The 18,806-nt window shown below is 33.5% G+C and overlaps 1 protein-coding gene across 1 annotated transcript; it reads right to left on the bottom strand.

The window, feature by feature from the left end:
- Positions 1–1,108: 1,108 nt before the first annotated feature.
- LOC134718056 (uncharacterized) lies at positions 1,109–2,949 on the bottom strand. The gene is made up of 2 exons (XM_063580552.1): positions 2,133–2,949; positions 1,109–1,140 (listed from the first exon to the last, which is right to left on the bottom strand). Exons 1-2 carry the CDS (start codon positions 2,803–2,805, stop codon positions 1,109–1,111), a joined length of 705 nt encoding a protein of 234 aa, XP_063436622.1. The 5' UTR covers positions 2,806–2,949.
- Positions 2,950–18,806: the final 15,857 nt, after the last annotated feature.

Here is an 18,806-nt window from a genome sequence, read left to right as displayed (position 1 = left end):
GACGCTGGACCATTTCAACCTTTTTAACTTGATCTTTTTGGTGTGGATTCCATACTGTTGCGCAGTAGTCTAAATTGGATCTGACCATTGCAACATACATGTATGCATTTGTCTTGGTTTCGCTGTTGGATGTTCTTAGGTTGCGTTTTAGGAATCATAGCATGCTGTTCGCTTTTTTAGTTACTCTATTGATGTGTTCTTAGTGTTGATTATGCATGATGATTATGTGTTTAGTATTGATATATTCTTTTTATCATAATGGTCTGGATAGTGGGTAATTCATTTATTAATGTTTATTTTGTGTTTCCAATATTTTGTATTCTTTTTATTTTTGCAACTTATCATTCAATCTTTTTTTTTTTTGCCTTTTATTCTGCAGTATTTGCCAATTATTTTGTATTCCCAATACAATCTAGAAACTCGCTAGTACAACATATCAGTTGTAAAAAATATGATATGTCCATTATCATTTCACCTGCTTAAGTGGACGTCCCTTCGAGCGCTCGCTTTTACATGAATTAGAAACCTTTACGACGGAATCAAAAACGGCGACGTCATAATACAGTTACGACACTATGGCGGCGCCGAGAGCGATGCGTATAAACAAAAGTGTGATTTCACTTTAAGGCGGCACTGACTTGTAATCGAATTTTTTTTTTTGTCTTTTACGTTTCAATTTTGTGAAAATTTGAAATAGAATTGCTATCTTCAAAATCCCAACAAAGGCCACTGGAGAAAGGAAATATTTTCTTCTCCAGACCAGCAGTAAAACGCTTACCGGAATGGGGCGTCCGTTTGGCTCTGCGGAATGTATCTAGTTCTCGCAGTCACGTCCGGTCAGAATGGGGACGTTAAATATGATGCCTCGTGTTGAGAGAGTGCCACGCTCTTTACACGTTAAGAATCCTTGCAAAAACTCTTCGAGGGGTCCGTAGTTGGCCTGTTGTAAGGCAAAAGTTCTGTCTATACCCTCATTTTCGAGTGGAAGACATTACCCCGACCATCATCCCAAGTTTTGAAATACTTCTCCTTTACAGTAAGTTTATATTAATTACTGTTCAGGTATACGTATGCGTTTCCTATCTGGCCATATGCGGTCGGGCGTGGGTTAAGAGAGGTTACTCTTAATACCCTGATGTCCTGAAAAAAGAATTATAAAAGTGATTTCTGTATGAATTTTATTACAAATCACAATTGGTCAAATGTAATAAGAGGGGTTTTGATCAAGAAATTTAAATACTGGCTATAACCATATGTATCAAACAGTTGTGTTATGGTTTTTTTGTGGCAACTATTGGGTCGTAGGATAAAATATTTCAGCCTTTTGAAATTGGAGAAAATCTCGCGAAGATTCGATAGATGTACTTACACCCATAAATTTCGAAACGCGCGTCTGGCGTATAAAATTATAATCCTGGTACTTTTGATAACTATTTACACCCATAAATTTCATACCAGTTTCTTATGCAGTTTTTAATATGTCTAAGACAGTACTTGTATGGTATACTGTCCATTAACACTTGATAACTAATGTTATCTTTTGCCATGTTTACAAATTGTATCCCTTTCAATTTTTAATTGTTTTGCTAAATCCTACAATTTGAATTATTTATCACATGTTAAGATTTATTTAGAAATGGTCATGCCAATGTTATAACACTAGACAATGCTTGATGAAAAGAATTATAAATTGTGATTTTCCATTTGTCTTTTTTTTATTCTCCAGAACCTGATAGACATGAACTGATGGAGAGTGAAGATGACACACTAGGAATGCCATATGCAGACCCTTTATTATATACTTGGGATGCTATGGTATTCCTAGTGCCAGCCTTATTGGCAAAAGTAGGAATAAAAGGTATACCAGTATAATAATTTTAGTAAATAAATGGTTTTAAAAAATACCTCATTAGATTTTAACTGCAACTGTTACCAGTGAAAACCTCATTCTCCATGACTTCACAAATCAATTACATCATTGACATTGAAAGTCATTAATAGTAGTGACACATTCATTGTTTCAGAACCCTATGCTGTGTTAAATATTTAATAACAATCCAAATTCAGAGCTGTATCAAGCTTGAACGTAGTGTAGTAAAAATCGTTATTTAAATGTAATAAATTGAATGTACTTATCTTTGACTTCTTATTTTGTGGACAATTATCACTCCAATGGCCTCTGTTTCCACAAGTGAAACATCTACCAGGCTTGTAGTTTGAGTTATTGTCTTCAGAGCTCCTGTCTTTGTTATATGGAACTGGTCTTGGACGCTTTTTTGCCTTTTCCGCTTTATATTTTCTTTCTGCTCTAGATTGGGCCCTATTCATACGTTTCTCGTCCTCAGAATCGTCTGCTATAGGATTTGTAACATATTCCTGCACTACACGCCATCCTAACTCGGAAGAATCCGCTAACTTAATAAGCTTCTGACGCTCTTGAACTAAGTCTATACCTTCCGATATCTTGTCTTTTGCCGCGGCTACTTTGGAGAGGCTGACATCAGGAGTATCCAGCAAGGAACGGGCCTCCGTTAACTTGGAAATTACTTTTACACTGTGTCGAAACTGGTTTTCATTCCCTTTCCTTTGAAACTTGTAATTGTCTGATACACTTTCCTCTATTTTGTTGATCTGTGCGTTGGAAATATCAAACTGAGACTGTTGAATGTTGGATTGTAAACGATTCAATCTTGAGTCCATCATTGCGCTCATATTGTTCAACATGTCCTGCTGAGAACTAGCGATGACACTTTTTACCTCGTTTGCAATTGCTTCCCGAATCGGAGAATCTAACCCGGTGTCCATCTTGACACTACGACTGTTGGGTAGAAAGTGAAGGCTTTCGAAATATTTTCCCGCACATGAAAATTTTCACGTGACTAAATAAGAAAATTCATACGCATCGTTAATACAAATGTTTCCCGCTATTCGTTGAAACGCGGGAAAATGTAATTAACCCCATGTCAGACTTGCTCTAAATGCTTTGGTTTTTGAGTTATTTGTTAGTTGGCCGGGTAAAAAAACACAAATTTTAAACTAGATACATCAATGATGATTGTGGCCAAGTTTGGTTAAATTTGGCCCAGTAGTTTCAGAGGACAAAATGTTTGTAAAAGTTAACGACGACGACAGACGACGGACGCTGACAGACGACGGACGACGGACACCAAGTGATGAGAAAAGCTCACTTGGACTTTAAGGCCAGGTGAGTTAAAAGTATATGCGTTTACTACAGGTGTCCCTACATTTACTAGACCGAATAATCTGTCTCTTATGTGGGTACATTTCTCATTTCATATTTTCTTTTCATCATTTTAAATAGCCAAATGATGAAAATAAGTATGAAATGACAAATGTACCCACACAAAAGACAGATTGTTAGGTCTTTACGTGTACCTTCCCTAATTTTTATTATTTTTTATTTTTGATTAATATAAAAAAGAAGATGTGGTATGATTGCCAATGACACAACTATCCACAAAAGACCAAAATGACACAAACATTAACAACTATAGGTCACGCTACGGCCTTCATCAATGAGCAAAGCCCATACCGCATAGTCAGCTATAAAAGACCCTGATAAGACAATGTAAAACAATTCAAATGAGAAAACTAACGAACTTATTAATGTAAAAAAAAGTAAAGAAAAAAAAAGCACTGATAAAGATCAAGTCACAATGTTGCCCCCTTAGACACAATGTAAAAAACTTCTTTTTTCAAAAAATACCTACCTAACTACGTTACTTTTTCAGCATGTGTTAGTAAACATACGTAACATGTGAACTTCTGTTTTTTTTGTTTTATAGAATAAATTTTAGTCTGTTTTGCTCCATAAATCTTATCTATGTGTGTATGTATGAAAAGGGGTTGTGGACTTGTGGTTTTATATGTTCCTTTGTTGATGACCTCTCTCGTCTTCAACCAATATTCCTTGCAAACTCTTGGTGAGGCACCTCTGTCTACTTTTGCCTTGCTGGATGTTCTGGGTAGCAACATTTCAGCTTACTTAAATTGTCTGTTTATACATTTTTGGAATTATTATGAAACTAAGGTTTCAACTCCCTCAGGCAAAGTTGGCTATTTATTTTAGGTATTTTTGACATATAGCTCTTCAACGATTTTCGGTACTTATACATCTTCGGATTTCAAATGTTTGGCTTTGAGCGATCCTGATGAAGGTAAATCCAGAAAAGCGCTTCAAACGCAATAAATTTTAAAACGTGATGTTTTTCATTTTTTTTCAGCTTACTCCTCCAATAAATTCCAAAGTAGTCTCTGTGTTGCTGGCATATGTTTAAATTGGGTAATCTTGCATCATTATTAAAATATCTGGTACGATATAAAATTATTAAACCCTCTGGATAATTGTGAAAGTCAAGTCAAGACCTTTGCCCTTGTTGAAGATAGAGTTAGGTTCACTTTGGCTTCTTTCCAGACTCTGCAGTCCACATACATGTATTTGTGTTTTCTTATTACATTGTGAAATATGTATTGTTAGTGTGTTATCGTGATAATTTGGAGATTTTCAACAAGAAATACCAGTAAAATGTGAGAAGTCACATTTCACATTCTCATTCTCCATGACAGACAAGTTGTGATAACTTTCTGTTTTCAAAACGGAGAGTGTAAATAAGGGGAGTTAACTCAAACAACATACATGTATGTGACTGTTTTCCCCTATTTAAAGGATTTATTGGCAATCATACATATTAAACAAATGACAAAATGTATGTAAAGTTCATCATACAACAATTGTATATGATTCAGGTCTTGGGTGAATCAATAGTTGAGGGTTACCGGGTTTTAATTAGAATTACAAAAAAATCAGAAATTTATCAAAATAAAGGGAAATTAGATGTAAAATTCAATATCTTGCAATTATTTGCCAAAATTGGATTTTTGATATTTTTGACAGTATCAATTTGTCTATTGATTGAAATTAATTTCGTATAGTGTCACTAGGCTATTTCGGCAAATTAGTTCGTTGAATATTATTTTCTATTTTGTCAGATTCTGTTGACTCTGCTTTACTCACTCACTCACAGACTAAAATTCAGGTGTTTACATCTACGATTTTGCCGTAGTTTCTACGGATTTCAGTGAAAAAATACGGACTACGATTGTCATGCCAAAAACTACGGGTTTTTTGCCCTGAAACTTCAATCATGATTCATTGACTGTGAATGTTTTGGATTGCTTATATGTTAAAGTTGACCCTTTTGATTTTAACATTTGCATTAAACTATCTAAATATATAAAGGTGAGACATATCTCTTTATCACAGTTTATTTTTTGATTCAGTAATGTCTGATTAAATTTGAAGTAAAAAACTGAAAACTTTCACCGGTAAAATATATTGTATGTTTTTTGTAGATTTATTATTGGTAGACATTAGAAAAGATTGTGATGAAAATGATGTAAACCAAGATGAACTACTTGTATATGAGATTTCAAATAGAGTATGTGGGAAGGACGTAGAAATTGACAGATTGTCTGATCTTGATGAAATTGATGATGTAGAAGATGTTGATGACCAACCTGCAGCTAAAACAAAAAGAGTTCGCTGGCAAAAAAATGAAATTATAGAGATTGAGGAATACTTCTCAGAAAACTTCAGGACAAAAACATGCCCATCCAAATGAAAGCAATTAACACAAGTAAAAAGAAAAAAGGAACATTGGCCAATAGATATTGGCACACTATCATAAAAAAAAAATCAAACATGAACGAAAAAAAGTAATAGCTTTTGGTGTTGTTGATTAATTGTATACATTAGGTTATAGTCCTTTTCACTGCTATAAATGTGTCGAAAAATATTCTTAAAAATACATTTTTTTCTCGATTTATGTTTACATAAGTCCGAGATTGCTGTGACGTCTGACAGCCTTATGTACACATTTGTACACGTATTGTATACATACATAGTACTATTAAAAGTTTGTTTTACCTAGCCTCTTTCAAAAGATTTGTCAAACATAATTGGCCGAGTGGATCGAGGCAAAACAAAATTTGAAGGGTTTTGGAACCGCTGAAGGCCAAATAAGCTATATACCTGCTGAGTTATATATTTTGAATACAAGTCAGGTAATTTATTAATTTATTTTCATACTACCGAAGAACAAACCATTTATTTTTGTGATTATCAAGGCTTAGTTAGTTATTTTCAAAATCCACCTGCCCCCCCCCCCCCCCCCCCCGAATATCAAATGGTCGTCCCCTTAAAAACAAGCTTATTTCCCACTGGAGCTCATCAATATTAATCTCCTAGCTATATAAAGCCAGCCACTGTAGTTCATATATTTTTCCAGGTTATTGAAACAACAGAAGAGTTGAAAGGATACAATATTGACCTGGTGAAAAATTTCAAGGAACGTCAGTTAAAAACAGTTGGAGAGGGCAAACTTGTGGACCTCGGTAGACGACTGTATGTACTAGCCCCCCCCCCCCCCCCCCCGAATATCAAATGGTCGTCCCCTTAAAAACAAGCTTATTTCCCACTGGAGCTCATCAATATTAATCTCCTAGCTATATAAAGCCAGCCACTGTAGTTCATATATTTTTCCAGGTTATTGAAACAACAGAAGAGTTGAAAGGATACAATATTGACCTGGTGAACAATTTCAAGGAACGTCAGTTAAAAACAGTTGGAGAGGGCAAACTTGTGGACCTCGGTAGACGACTGTATGTACTAGCCTTTTTTCGTGATAAAATATGTATTGATTAAACCAATAAAAAAATCAAGAACTTGATTATCAAAAAATATACTTTACTATGTTGATAATAAAATATCCAATTGAAATTAAACCCAACAACGTGTAGCGTGCAGAAATACCAAGGGGATGGATGGTCCTTGTGAGGTGCGTACAAAAATCATCTGACACGTACAATTATAGGCAAAAAGAGTTTTGCAGCAGTAAAGTTTTCACGGTAAATGTAAAATCCATAGATTCTAGAGCTGCCTCAGTTATTCTCATATAAGGAACCTCCCGTAGGTCCTCAAACTCCAGAATTCCTTTATCCTCCCTCAATTCCCAAATTTTTGCGGCAATTTTAGCCCCTACCCCTGGAATTGATAACAATTCCTCAAAAGTGGCAGAGTTTATGTGGACTCTAGCCATGGTTACACTTGAATGGGAACACAATAAATAAACAATTTAGGTTTAGTTTAGGGATTTGGCAGGGGTATCCACTGGAAAGGGGTATTTATAATATTGGACTGTTTTGTATGGTTTTAATATAACACAACTTTTTTTTAACTGGGGATCAAGCTCATAAGTTGACCCCAGAGGAGTGTATATTAATTTGACACTTACAATTTCTTCTTTCTGTTTACAACCGGAAGATTTGCAAATTATGGTTGCAAATGGAAGTTGAGCTGCGTAGGTCAATTGAGTGCAATACGCGGCGGAACTGGATTGGGGTTTACAAACTTCCCTACAAGGGTTTTGAAGAACGAGTAAGGGGTTCACATATGTTCCTAGAAGGGCTCCGCAAACGGCCAAGTATGAAAAAATCCCTCAAAAATAACAAACGGTGACTTAAACTTAGCCACACAAGGTTCCCTTCCCGGTGCTTTAACTTTTCCCTCCCAATAAAGCTAACATAGCAAAGCTATGGTTAGCGAAAACTGAAAATAGGTGACCTGTCAGGGATCCCTAAAAACAAAATGGAGGTGCTGTTTTGGCCCCTTGAAATTTGTAATTTCGATGTAGAATTCGACTCCCCGAGTGAATTTGTTCGAAAACGAATGCTCGCAGCGCCAATGTAAGTTTCTCTAAACTTACCGTGATTACTTGCAAGCAAAACACTAAGTATCTTTCTTGTATATTTGGAATCGGCTAGATCAGCGTGTAGGTACTTCTGGCTCTAGGTTACGACTGCCGGCAGATCCGAAACGAGGCTCTCTCGTCTTCCGGATCTGCCTCCAATGTGGAGCACCACCAATGACCCTGAGGTAATACAGTACTTTTACTTTCAATGATGGTACCCTGGGTACCGTGTTTTGTCATACACGTACCCTCGTTTGAAATAAAATGCGTCATGGTACCGCGGAGTATTAAACGTACCCTACTCTCGTCTTAAAACCACGTGATTGCAATCGGAACATCTCTGGATGTTGCTGATGTTGTTGATGATGCAAAATGGCGCGGAAAATTAAACAAGAAATGATCTTCTGCGTTCTGTTCTATGCGTAACGTCCGGTTGGAAGTTGGATTTTCAAAACGCCCACCTTACCTCTTTCAAAAAAGGAGAACACTGATGCGTTCTTAATTCTTTAATTTGTAACCTATTGGCAAGATATAATAAATCTTATCTGGTGATTTAACTAGACATATGTGATCCCTTAGGCGTAGTGGAGTGCTCTTGAGATAGGAGGCATATACCAGTTACAGTTAGTTACAACTTACAGTATAAGTACATATTAAGTAGTAAGGAATCGGCCATTTGACTTGCAGAGGTTGGGGGCATTGTTTATTGTAAATAAATATTTTGCCCTGACAGTGAATTTTGAGAATATAAGTAATCTGGCCTGCAAGCTTAAAGGGAAGAAAAAAAATCTGACAGAGCATTGAAAAATAATGTTAAAGTTGAAAAAAATAATATGTAGTGCTGCGTCCCACGAATAAAAAAATATTCTGACCAGAAAAAAAAAATGCAACCCCTCCCCAACCCGCTGTAAGTTAAATGGTCCATTTTGTTTATTTGAATACCAATTTTCTAGCAGAATATGCACCCGATAATCTAACTGGATAATGCATGAAAACTTAATGATTACAATGCCCAAAAAAAACAACATATGATTATTTGATTACCTTAAAGCCCATAATCCAAGAAACTATGATCCTAAGGGAGCAACCATTTGATTTTCAGGGGGGAGGCGGTGTGCATGGATTTAACATTATCGACAAACTTTTTTTCACGACTAATCAAAAACAATTTATTTTTTTCAATTATACAGTTAAGCAAGTAAACCAAGATGGCAAAACATATTTTACATTTTTGAAAACAAACATTTTTCCTTCAATAATGTGAAAGCTAACTATTTATTTCAAAAAAATTCCATGCCCCTCCATTTGCTTTGTTTATTTTACATAGAAATCTTCCAACCCGTCCTCAAAGTCAAATAGTCCTTCACTTACAGCATCTAATTTTCCAACATTTATTTTATATATTGGATAAGTTTACATTATTCTTGTAGACATTGAATGCTTTCAAATATGAAACAATTCTTAATATTTTTTTGAATATTTTTAGGCTGCTCAAAAAAAGGACGAAAAGAGGGCAAAGTCAGGCCACAGATGCTCCTTTAGAGTACAGTTGCATCTATACTTTGATGACATGGAACAATGGGAAGTCACTTTTGAGGGACATCACGTCCCTCCAACAACTGTGTGGGTTGCACCAAACAAAAACCAATTAAAGCCAAATGAGGTAATTTAAGTTAAACAATCTTAATATTGCCATTTCAAAGTTTGTAAGATAGTACAAAAAAAGTAAATCGTTTGTACATATTTACTATTGGGTCTATTTCTGTTTTTTGACATAAAGAATATAAAAAAATTCTGGTACCCTATTGGTACCATTCATCCAAAACACGGTACCCAGGGTACCATCATTGAAAGTAAAAGTACCCAGGGTACGTTGATGGATTACCCAGGTCGACAACGACCCGTTCAGCCAAATTTATAAGACTATATTTGATAGAATAATCTATGCAGCTTTTACATAGTTGTGCTAAGGCAAAAGTGTTATTTTGTACATTTCGAACTTTGAAATGTTCCATTAAACAAGGAGATAATTTTAATGTAAGGATATCCCTTCTTTGAACCTTTGGTGAACCTCGAAACGTTAAAATTGTACTGCATCTCCATGATATTTCTTCGCTATTCAATAATTAGTTTCATTGTACTGTCAGGCCCCTCCTGTTCAAGTGGAATGATTTGTATTTCCTCGGAGAAAATTACCAATAAAGCACCGGCAAGTTTTGCTGTTACAACTTTAACAATCGCCTTTTAAGTATGGTCGATTTAATGCTACAACTTATACATCACGAGTTGGTTGGTTGACCGTTATGGAACAACCGTTTCACAAATGATATCGGATATGTTCCTTAATTCGTAACTACAATCCCCTTCCCCTTCATGAATTTGACCTACCGAATAAGACTATTTTCCGGATTTGTTATCACACAATCAACACGACGAGTGGCACATGTAGAGCCGGATCTGCTTACCCTTATTTTAGATTTCTGAGTTAGACTGCCCCTTTGGTATTTTTCGTCCCTCTTTTATACAACTATGAATGCATATTTGTGGTATTGATTTTAAATTATAATTAAAAAGTTATCGTTTTAAGGTTATAATTTAATAAAATTATATTGCAAATCACAGATTTTTTAAGGTAATATCTAATACAATTATTAAAAAGTGTAAAATTTTCTTAAAATGTAGAAATGCTATTTTGAATGCAGACGCAGGTTTTGCCGTTTAATATTTATATCATCGTCTATAAAATATGTCGGTGTAAAGTAACATCTTATATTATACCTCATCTAAGTAGAGTGGTTGATCCTTGTAAAATGTTGTTCGATTATTTAAAGGGAAAATGGCCGATAATAGGTTAAAGATATGAAGTTATTTTGGCAAATATGACCGACTTTAAGTAACATCTAATACAATTATAAAAAAGTGGTAATTTTTATTGTAAAATGTAGTATAATTATCAATACTACTTTTACTGTTTCATCTTATTTGTTTATTTATGAAATATAGTCAATTTAAGGCTAAAAAGAGAAAATGTTTCCAAAATGAATACAACAATCGTGACATATTTCTTGAATTCATTTTAAAATATAATAAAGTGAATCTTCAATTTTTATGTATTAATACATGTATAGCAACACCTGTAAGAAAAAAAAACAGATGAATAAGACTATATTTTTTTTTCTCCCTTTTGACAGCTGTCCTACGTTCACAACATAAAATCGATAAACCAGTCAGACGATGCGTCTTTCTACCTTTTAACACGTTTACATATGAATTTATTTCTTAAAAACGGTAAGATAATCACATATTTTATTTCCTTAAAATAAATAAACTCATCATAGATACCAAACTGATTACCTTTTTGGTGTTTTCGAAAAGGGAATCATTATTGTTTATTGTAAATTCTTAAAAAAAAATAGTTCAATTTCTGGAAATATATCGTTCTGTTGCTTTAAAGAAGTGAAATCAGTAATTGAAGGTTATTTTTCTATTTTTCTTTGAAAACCAAATTGTAAATATTCTACCTTCATAATAGAAATTCTTAGTTTCATCTGTATTCTCTTCCTTTGGCATTATATGGGTAATATAAATGTATGGTTTCTGTCTTCTAGAGGCGTTTTTTTCTGTCTTTAATTTTCATCAGTCAGATTCGTTTCTCCTTAAAACCACAACGATGAACAACATGGTATACCTTACAACTTTTAACACGATATTTTGCTGATATTCGCAGGAACCATTTTAATGTTAATAATATATCTGATTTATTTACTAAATTATAATCCTGGTACCTTTGAATTTGCTAGTGTTCAATTTACTAAAATAATAAAAAATACTAATTAATTCTTAAAACAAAATGGAATTTGTTATAAGATATAAATATGTGGTTTAAATTAAAAAATGATTTTAAATTTGATCAAGTAATCTTAATGTTGAATTTTATTTGTAAATTATCAATATGCTTTAGACTGAAATTTTACTTTTTAGAAGGACTGTTGTCCGTTTTTAAACGTATACTTTACATTTTAAAAATATCTAAAAGTAGATACCGCTGCGATAAAGTCAGGTGCTTCGGAAGGATGCGCGGATTCTGCTCAACATGCAACATTTGGCGATAAAGTCTTTTTTAAAAGTTGTTTATATCAGTGCAATACCGGTGATACGTGCAATTGATTATGTCACACTAGGAGAAGAAAGGAAGAAATTGGAACATAGCAGTTGTCATCTGATAAACGGATATGCTATACGTTCATCCAAATCGTAATGGCTCGACAAATTCATGAAGCGACTATGTTTACTTCACCACTCGGAACTATTGGTTCATTAGCGTTCTTGTGACCAGTAACTCAAGGAAATCATGATCGAAAATAAAAGCTCTTGAATAACATATCAAAGGAAAACATGCTAAATAGTTATCAAAAGTACCAGGATTATAATTTTATACGCCAGACGCGCGTTTCGTCTACATAAGACTCATCAGTAACGCTCAGATCAAAATAGTTAAAAAGCCAAACAAATACAAAGTTGAAGAGCATTGAGGACCCAAAATTCCAAAAAGTTGTGCCAAATACGGCTAAGGTAATCTACTCCTGGGGTAAGAAAATCCTTAGTTTTTTGAATAATTCAAAGTTTTGTAAACAGAAAATTTATAAAAATGACCATATAATTGATATTCATGTCAACACCGAAGTGCTGACTACTGGGCTGGTGATACCCTCGGGGACGAAACGTCCACCAGCAGTGGCATCGACCCAGTGGTATAAATAGTTATCAAAAGTACCAGGATTATAATTTTATACGCCAGACGCGCGTTTCGTCTACATAAGACTCATCAGTAACGCTCAGATCAAAATAGTTAAAAAGCCAAACAAATACAAAGTTGAAGAGCATTGAGGACCCAAAATTCCAAAAAGTTGTGCCAAATACGGCTAAGGTAATCTACTCCTGGGGTAAGAAAATCCTTAGTTTTTTGAATAATTCAAAGTTTTGTAAACAGAAAATTTATAAAAATGACCATATAATTGATATTCATGTCAACACCGAAGTGCTGACTACTGGGCTGGTGATACCCTCGGGGACGAAACGTCCACCAGCAGTGGCATCGACCCAGTGGTATAAATAGTTATCAAAAGTACCAGGATTATAGTTTTATACGCCAGACGCGCGTTTCGTCTATAAAAAAAGACATCTCCAGGATAAAACAGGAAGAACTAAATCAAAGCTCTCCAGCAGTTACCATTATGCCATAAACGTAATTTCTATGCAACAAAAACAACATCTGTCAGTTAAGATTAAAACAAAATGATATATACACACCCTTTTGCAGGGCACAAAGGCAAATACGAAACACAAGATTACAAAACACGAAAATAGTACAACAATTCATTTATCAAAAAATGACACAATCACGTTCATAATATAATGCATCCGAAGCACTTATTCAGATATACATTCGTCGAAAACGCTCTCGGCCGACTATCGGAAAGTCACAATTGATCTGTACTCTTGGTCATCTTGCTCTCCAAATGTCCATGTTACCAAAAAAAAATCACAACAAAATCATCTAAAAATCGAGACCCTCCTAAAGGACATAACCAAAAATAGGTTAAATGAAAGAAAACGTATATAATTATATCAATATGAGTCAAAAGGTAATAAGCATGATATTAATGGGAACATACCAATAAATGCTGTTTGCTCGCTCATGTCGGGAATTTGTTTCATTAATTAATAAACGTTGTAGGTTAATAGGGAACACGTGTGTTCAGTATGTGTAGCTAGCATAACTTTCTAAAAATCAAATTGTTTACCTCTACTTTTATTTACTTTTCAGTTTGAACCTAGTTTTAAGTTGATTACCCAAAACTCGCATACTTGGATATTGGAAAATAATTCAGGACTGGAATAAGATTAGTTAATCACTTAGTTAATAAAATGCAAATAAGGGTTTTAAAAGCAACGATTATCACAGCTGGAATAGTAATCATATGTTTCTATTTGACGTCATTCCGAAACTCCTATTATTCCAATGGAAAAGATACTTTTTAAAAGGCCACCATGACGACCGTTGGACGATTGAAACCAAACTCTTTTGAAACATTGCTTTCGTTATGGGGACCACACATGTTAGTCCTATCTAATCGACAAAGGGCAAATGGGTCAAAACTTGAAGGACACATTTGGCATCACAGAAATGGAAAGTTTCAACGTAAATCACAACTTCTTGCTTATTACAGACATATCATGAAATATAGACAAGCAATCAGCAGAATTTGTGAAATCGGATTCAATGGTGGCCATTCAGCTCTCATGTGGGCTCTTCTGTTTAATGGAAGTATTGATATAGTGGTATTTGATATGTGCATAGATAAACGATGCGATATCGGAGAAGAATTAATTCGCGAAATGTTTCCAAATATTAGGCTCAAAGTTGTACGTGGAGACTCAACAATAACAGTTCCTATATATCGTCAAAATAATCCTAGGGTAAAATGTGATTTTATATCAATTGATGGCGGACATCTTGGCCAAGTTCCGAAGTCTGATTTGCTAAATATGCAGCATTTAGAGGCAGACAACAACACAATAGTAATGGACGATATAAACATAAAATCGAATACACCCTACCTAAAAATAGTTGGAAAGCCCGGAAATATGCAATTACAAACAAACTCATTGAACAAATTGGAGAATGCAATCCCTGCAGAACATATCTGCCAACAGCTTGTAAATTTTGTTTCGGGAAGTATTTGAAGAATACGATTTTACTAGAATAATAATTTTGAATCCCATCTTAAACCTTTGAGGACGATAGCTCTAACTTTTTGACATTTGTTTATTTCAATTTTCATTATGATGCCAATCATTGCAGTGTTTGAACTATTCTAACTATCAAATAGTGAGAACGGATAATAACATGAATAATATTTTTATTGTAAAAGGAATAAGCACGTTTGTTATCCAAACAAAAAATATTCAACTTTTTTTACAAGTACTAGAAAACACTCGCGGGCATTTAGAGCGTAGTTTAAAGTATGTAAAGTGTTGTTGGAAGAATTTTGTTCAATATTGAATGACTGGAGAATTTCAGCAAAGTATCATAAGTCATAGGTTATTGGTGGGGTGCGTGTTGTTTATTCTTTATTTTTTCTATGTTGTGTCATATGAACTATTGTTTTTCTGTTTGTCTTTTTCATTTTTAGCCATGGCGTTGTCAGTTTGTTTTAGATTTATGAGTTTGACTGTCCCTTTAGTATCTTTCGTCCCTCTGTTATTGGGGACAGGAAAATGCTTTTTTTTATCCCTCTATTTCCAATATTCCCATTTGTTGGTTTTCTATCAATTTAATATGAACATACTTTTAGTATGTTATGAACATTCAAGTAAGGAGCCTGTAATTCAGTGGTTGTTGTTTGTTTATCTGTTACATATTTGTTTTTCGTTCATTTTTTGTACATAAATGAGGCCACTAGTTTTCTGGCTTGAATTGTTTTACATTGTCAGTGCGGGGCCTTTTAAGGCTGAATATGCGGTTTGGGCATTGATGAAGGTCGTACGGTAACCTATAATTGTTAATATCTGTGTCTTATTGGTCTCTTGTAGAGAGTTGTCTCAACATGGCAATCATACCACATCTTCTTTATTATTGTAATCAATGAATTTTGTAAAAGATTTAATGACTGGAGAATTTCAGAAAAGGTATCAAAAGTTCACATGAATATTTTTAGCGGTTATCTGTATATTATGAACATTTATTACTATAAATATGGTGTATTTACTTTCAATTCTAAGTTTAATAATCGATCCATAGTGGTCATTGATATAGTATACAGACCCCCTCTATTTAATAAACTCTTTGACTGCCGTGGATAGATAACTTGAAAATGATAGCAGATAGAATTCTGAAAATACAGTTTATTCTTTGTATATATATACAGAAAAACGCAAACCAAAAGTCTAATCTGACTTAAAATGTCGTCCAATGACGGGACAATATCCGGATGACTTTTTTTCTCGTTTTTCTCCAAAAATAACTCAATCTGAATAATCATATGAATGGATGACAAATGGCACTATGCACTGTACCTATAGGACACAGAGGCGTGTTGATTAATTAATTGTGGAAAGAATCGACACCCAAAAAGAGGTCTTCTCGTTTAATAGTATAGATAATTCAATATTGTATACAAGTTTGGTGTCCAGGAGAGAACGGTATTGATTTATCAAATGAAGGTACTTTATCGATGAAAAACTTCTTTCCTCTAAATAAAAGGAATTAATGTATAGAAGGAATCAAAATCTATGACAAGAAGTGTGCTTGAATTATTACTCTGCCTTTTTAGGCTTACATGCTTAAGGTTTATGCATGCTTGATAAAGATATCATTAAGATATAAACAGTACAGAGAAACGTTCTTGTTCTAGTCTAGAAAAAGAGATATCTTAAATGCAAGTCTTAACAAGTGACAACCTTGTAATGTTAGATCTGTAAATGTCTGTAAAAACTTGTGCTACTGAGATATCGTTGTACCAAATTGTCTTGCAGTGTGCCCGACGCACTAGACCAATCGACTACTAAGGCTCTGTATTTATGTATTCTATAATTCGTATGCTTTTAACAACTGCTATAACCACGTTATTGTGTCATATGCTTGGTATCTGTGGGTTTGCAGTCACTAAGATTTATACCAACAGAAAAATTTGCACAACTAATTTGATTTGCTTTTCGTGCATAGGCTTATGGGTAAACAGCTTACATGCGCATGGAATATGTATATATGTATACGTTTTATAACTTATGTGCTTTTTGTTGAAACAACTGCTTTTTTCCCTAACGGTTTCGTTTGTGTTTATATAGGAAGAGACATATAAATCAACAGAGATAGTTTCTATGAAATTTATTTCTGGCATTCTTAAGTATGTGAATTACCCTGATTTGAGCACAAAATTGCTAATGATAACCTGACGTAAGCACTTTGATAACAATTATATCTGTATTGAATTTTTTTTTGCAAGCTTTTCTTTATGTTGTGCGTACTATCTTTTGATTTAAATGGCAAGTCAATGAACTTGACTTTGACACAATGTCTAACCTGATGCTCCGGAGGGCGCAGCTTTCTACGACCGCAGAGGTTGAACCCTGAACGGTTGGGGCAAGTATGGACACAACATTTAAGCTGGATTCAGCTCTAAATTTGGATTGTGATTAAATAGTTGACACAGCATAGGTTTCTGAAACAGAATGAATGTGGTCTAATGAACTTATAATTTTTGTTTTGCCTTTGAGCAATTCACTATGCTGTTGAATATTAATCCTTTCAAAAAAATGTTTGAAGAAATTTTCTTTTTATTTATGAAATTTCAGAATCTGTATGTTTATTTATTTTTCATAAAAACTAAGTTGGTTCAAGTTTATTTCAGATACAAATGTCAATACATTAGAAAACTATCTTGATCAAATGACCGATTTAAGGTAACATCCATTACAATTATCAAAAGAAAATTCAAATTTAAAGTAAAATGTAGAAAAATCATTATTAAAACCGTTGGCAGGTTAGGTGTAACATTCTATACAACTATCCTTAGAATCTGGTCGATATAATGTAACATCTTATTGAATTATCAAAAATTGGTAAAACTATCTAAAAAATATATATTTTTAATAAGAATTAAGTTGGTTGAAGTTTATTTCAGATGCAAATGTCAATACATATTAGAAAACTATCTTGATTAAATGAACGATTTACGGTTACATCTGATACAATTATAAAAAAAAATCATATTAACAGTTAAACGTAGAAAAATCATTATTAAAACCGTTGGCAGGTTAGGTGTAACATTCTATACAACTATCCGTAGAATCTGGTCGATATAATGTAACATCTTAATGAATTATCAAAAATGGGTAAAATTATCTAAAAATTATATTTTTAATAAAAATTAAGTTGGTTGAAGTTTATTTCAGATACAAATGTCAATACATATTAGAAAACTGTCTTGATCAAATGACCGATTTAAGGTAACATCTAATACAATTATAAAAAATCAAATTAACCGTGAAATGTATAAAAAAAATCATTATTATATCCGTTGGTAGGTTTGGTGTCATTTTCTATACAACTTTCCTTAGAATATGGTCGATATAATGTAACATCTCTTTGAATTATCAAAAATGGGTAAAATTATCTAAAAATTACATTTTTAATAAAAATTAAGTTGGTTTAAGTTTATTTCAGATACAAATGTCAATACATATTAGAAAACTATCTTGATCAAATGACCGATTTAAGGTAACATCTATTACAATTCAAAAAAATCAAATTAACAGTAAAAAGTAGAAAGTTATTATTAAAACCATTGGCAGGTTAGGTGTGACAATCTATACAACTATCCTTAGAATGTGGTCAATATGATGTAAAATCTTAATGAATTATTCAAATGTGGTTAAATTTTCTAAAAAATATATTTTTTAATAAAAATTAAGTTGGTTCAAGTTTATTTCAGATACAAATGTCAATACAAATTATAAACCTATCTTGATCAAATGACCGATTTAAGGTAACATATAACACAATTATAAAAAAAAAATCAAATTTACAGTAAAATGTAGAAAAATCATTTTTAAAACCATTGGCAGGTTAGGGCTGTTCCAGAAAATACTATGTCCCCCCGGGGACGACAAACGATAATTTTTTTCCATGGGTGGTCGTGTGAGGGAAGAAATTATTTACGTTGGTGGTATCCTTGAGGATAATTGTATATTTATAGGTAGTGGATATTTAGGAGAAAATTGATAATATATGGGTGGTGGGTTATTCCGTTGTGTGATTGTGAATAGGGGTTATATATTTGACACAACACTTACGAAATGAATGTTGTCGTCTGGCGTATATACTAAATTTAGTCCTGGTATTTATTACGAGTTTATTGTCAAGGGATTGTTTTATCTGGGCATATATGAGTTTTATGAATGAAAAAAAAATTCAAAATGATTAATTCTTAAAACTTGAATAGCACTAAAAACCAAGCATTTTCGAGATTGCTT

Source organism: Mytilus trossulus, chromosome 5, assembly GCF_036588685.1.
Source record: "Mytilus trossulus isolate FHL-02 chromosome 5, PNRI_Mtr1.1.1.hap1, whole genome shotgun sequence".
NCBI lineage: Eukaryota > Metazoa > Mollusca > Bivalvia > Mytilida > Mytilidae > Mytilus > Mytilus trossulus.
Note: the sequence above shows the minus strand (reverse complement) of the source record. Positions and strands in the feature narration are given on the sequence as shown.

Bases quoted from the DNA above. Each gene is read 5' to 3' on its own strand.
- LOC134718056 (XM_063580552.1), bottom strand. From the start codon at position 2,805: ATGGACACCGGGTTAGATTCTCCGATTCGGGAAGCAATTGCAAACGAG. The intron at 1,141-2,132 runs GTACATTCAATT...TTCTTTTTTCAG, and splicing joins AAATAAGAAGTCAAAGATAA to GACATCAGGGTATTAAGAGT.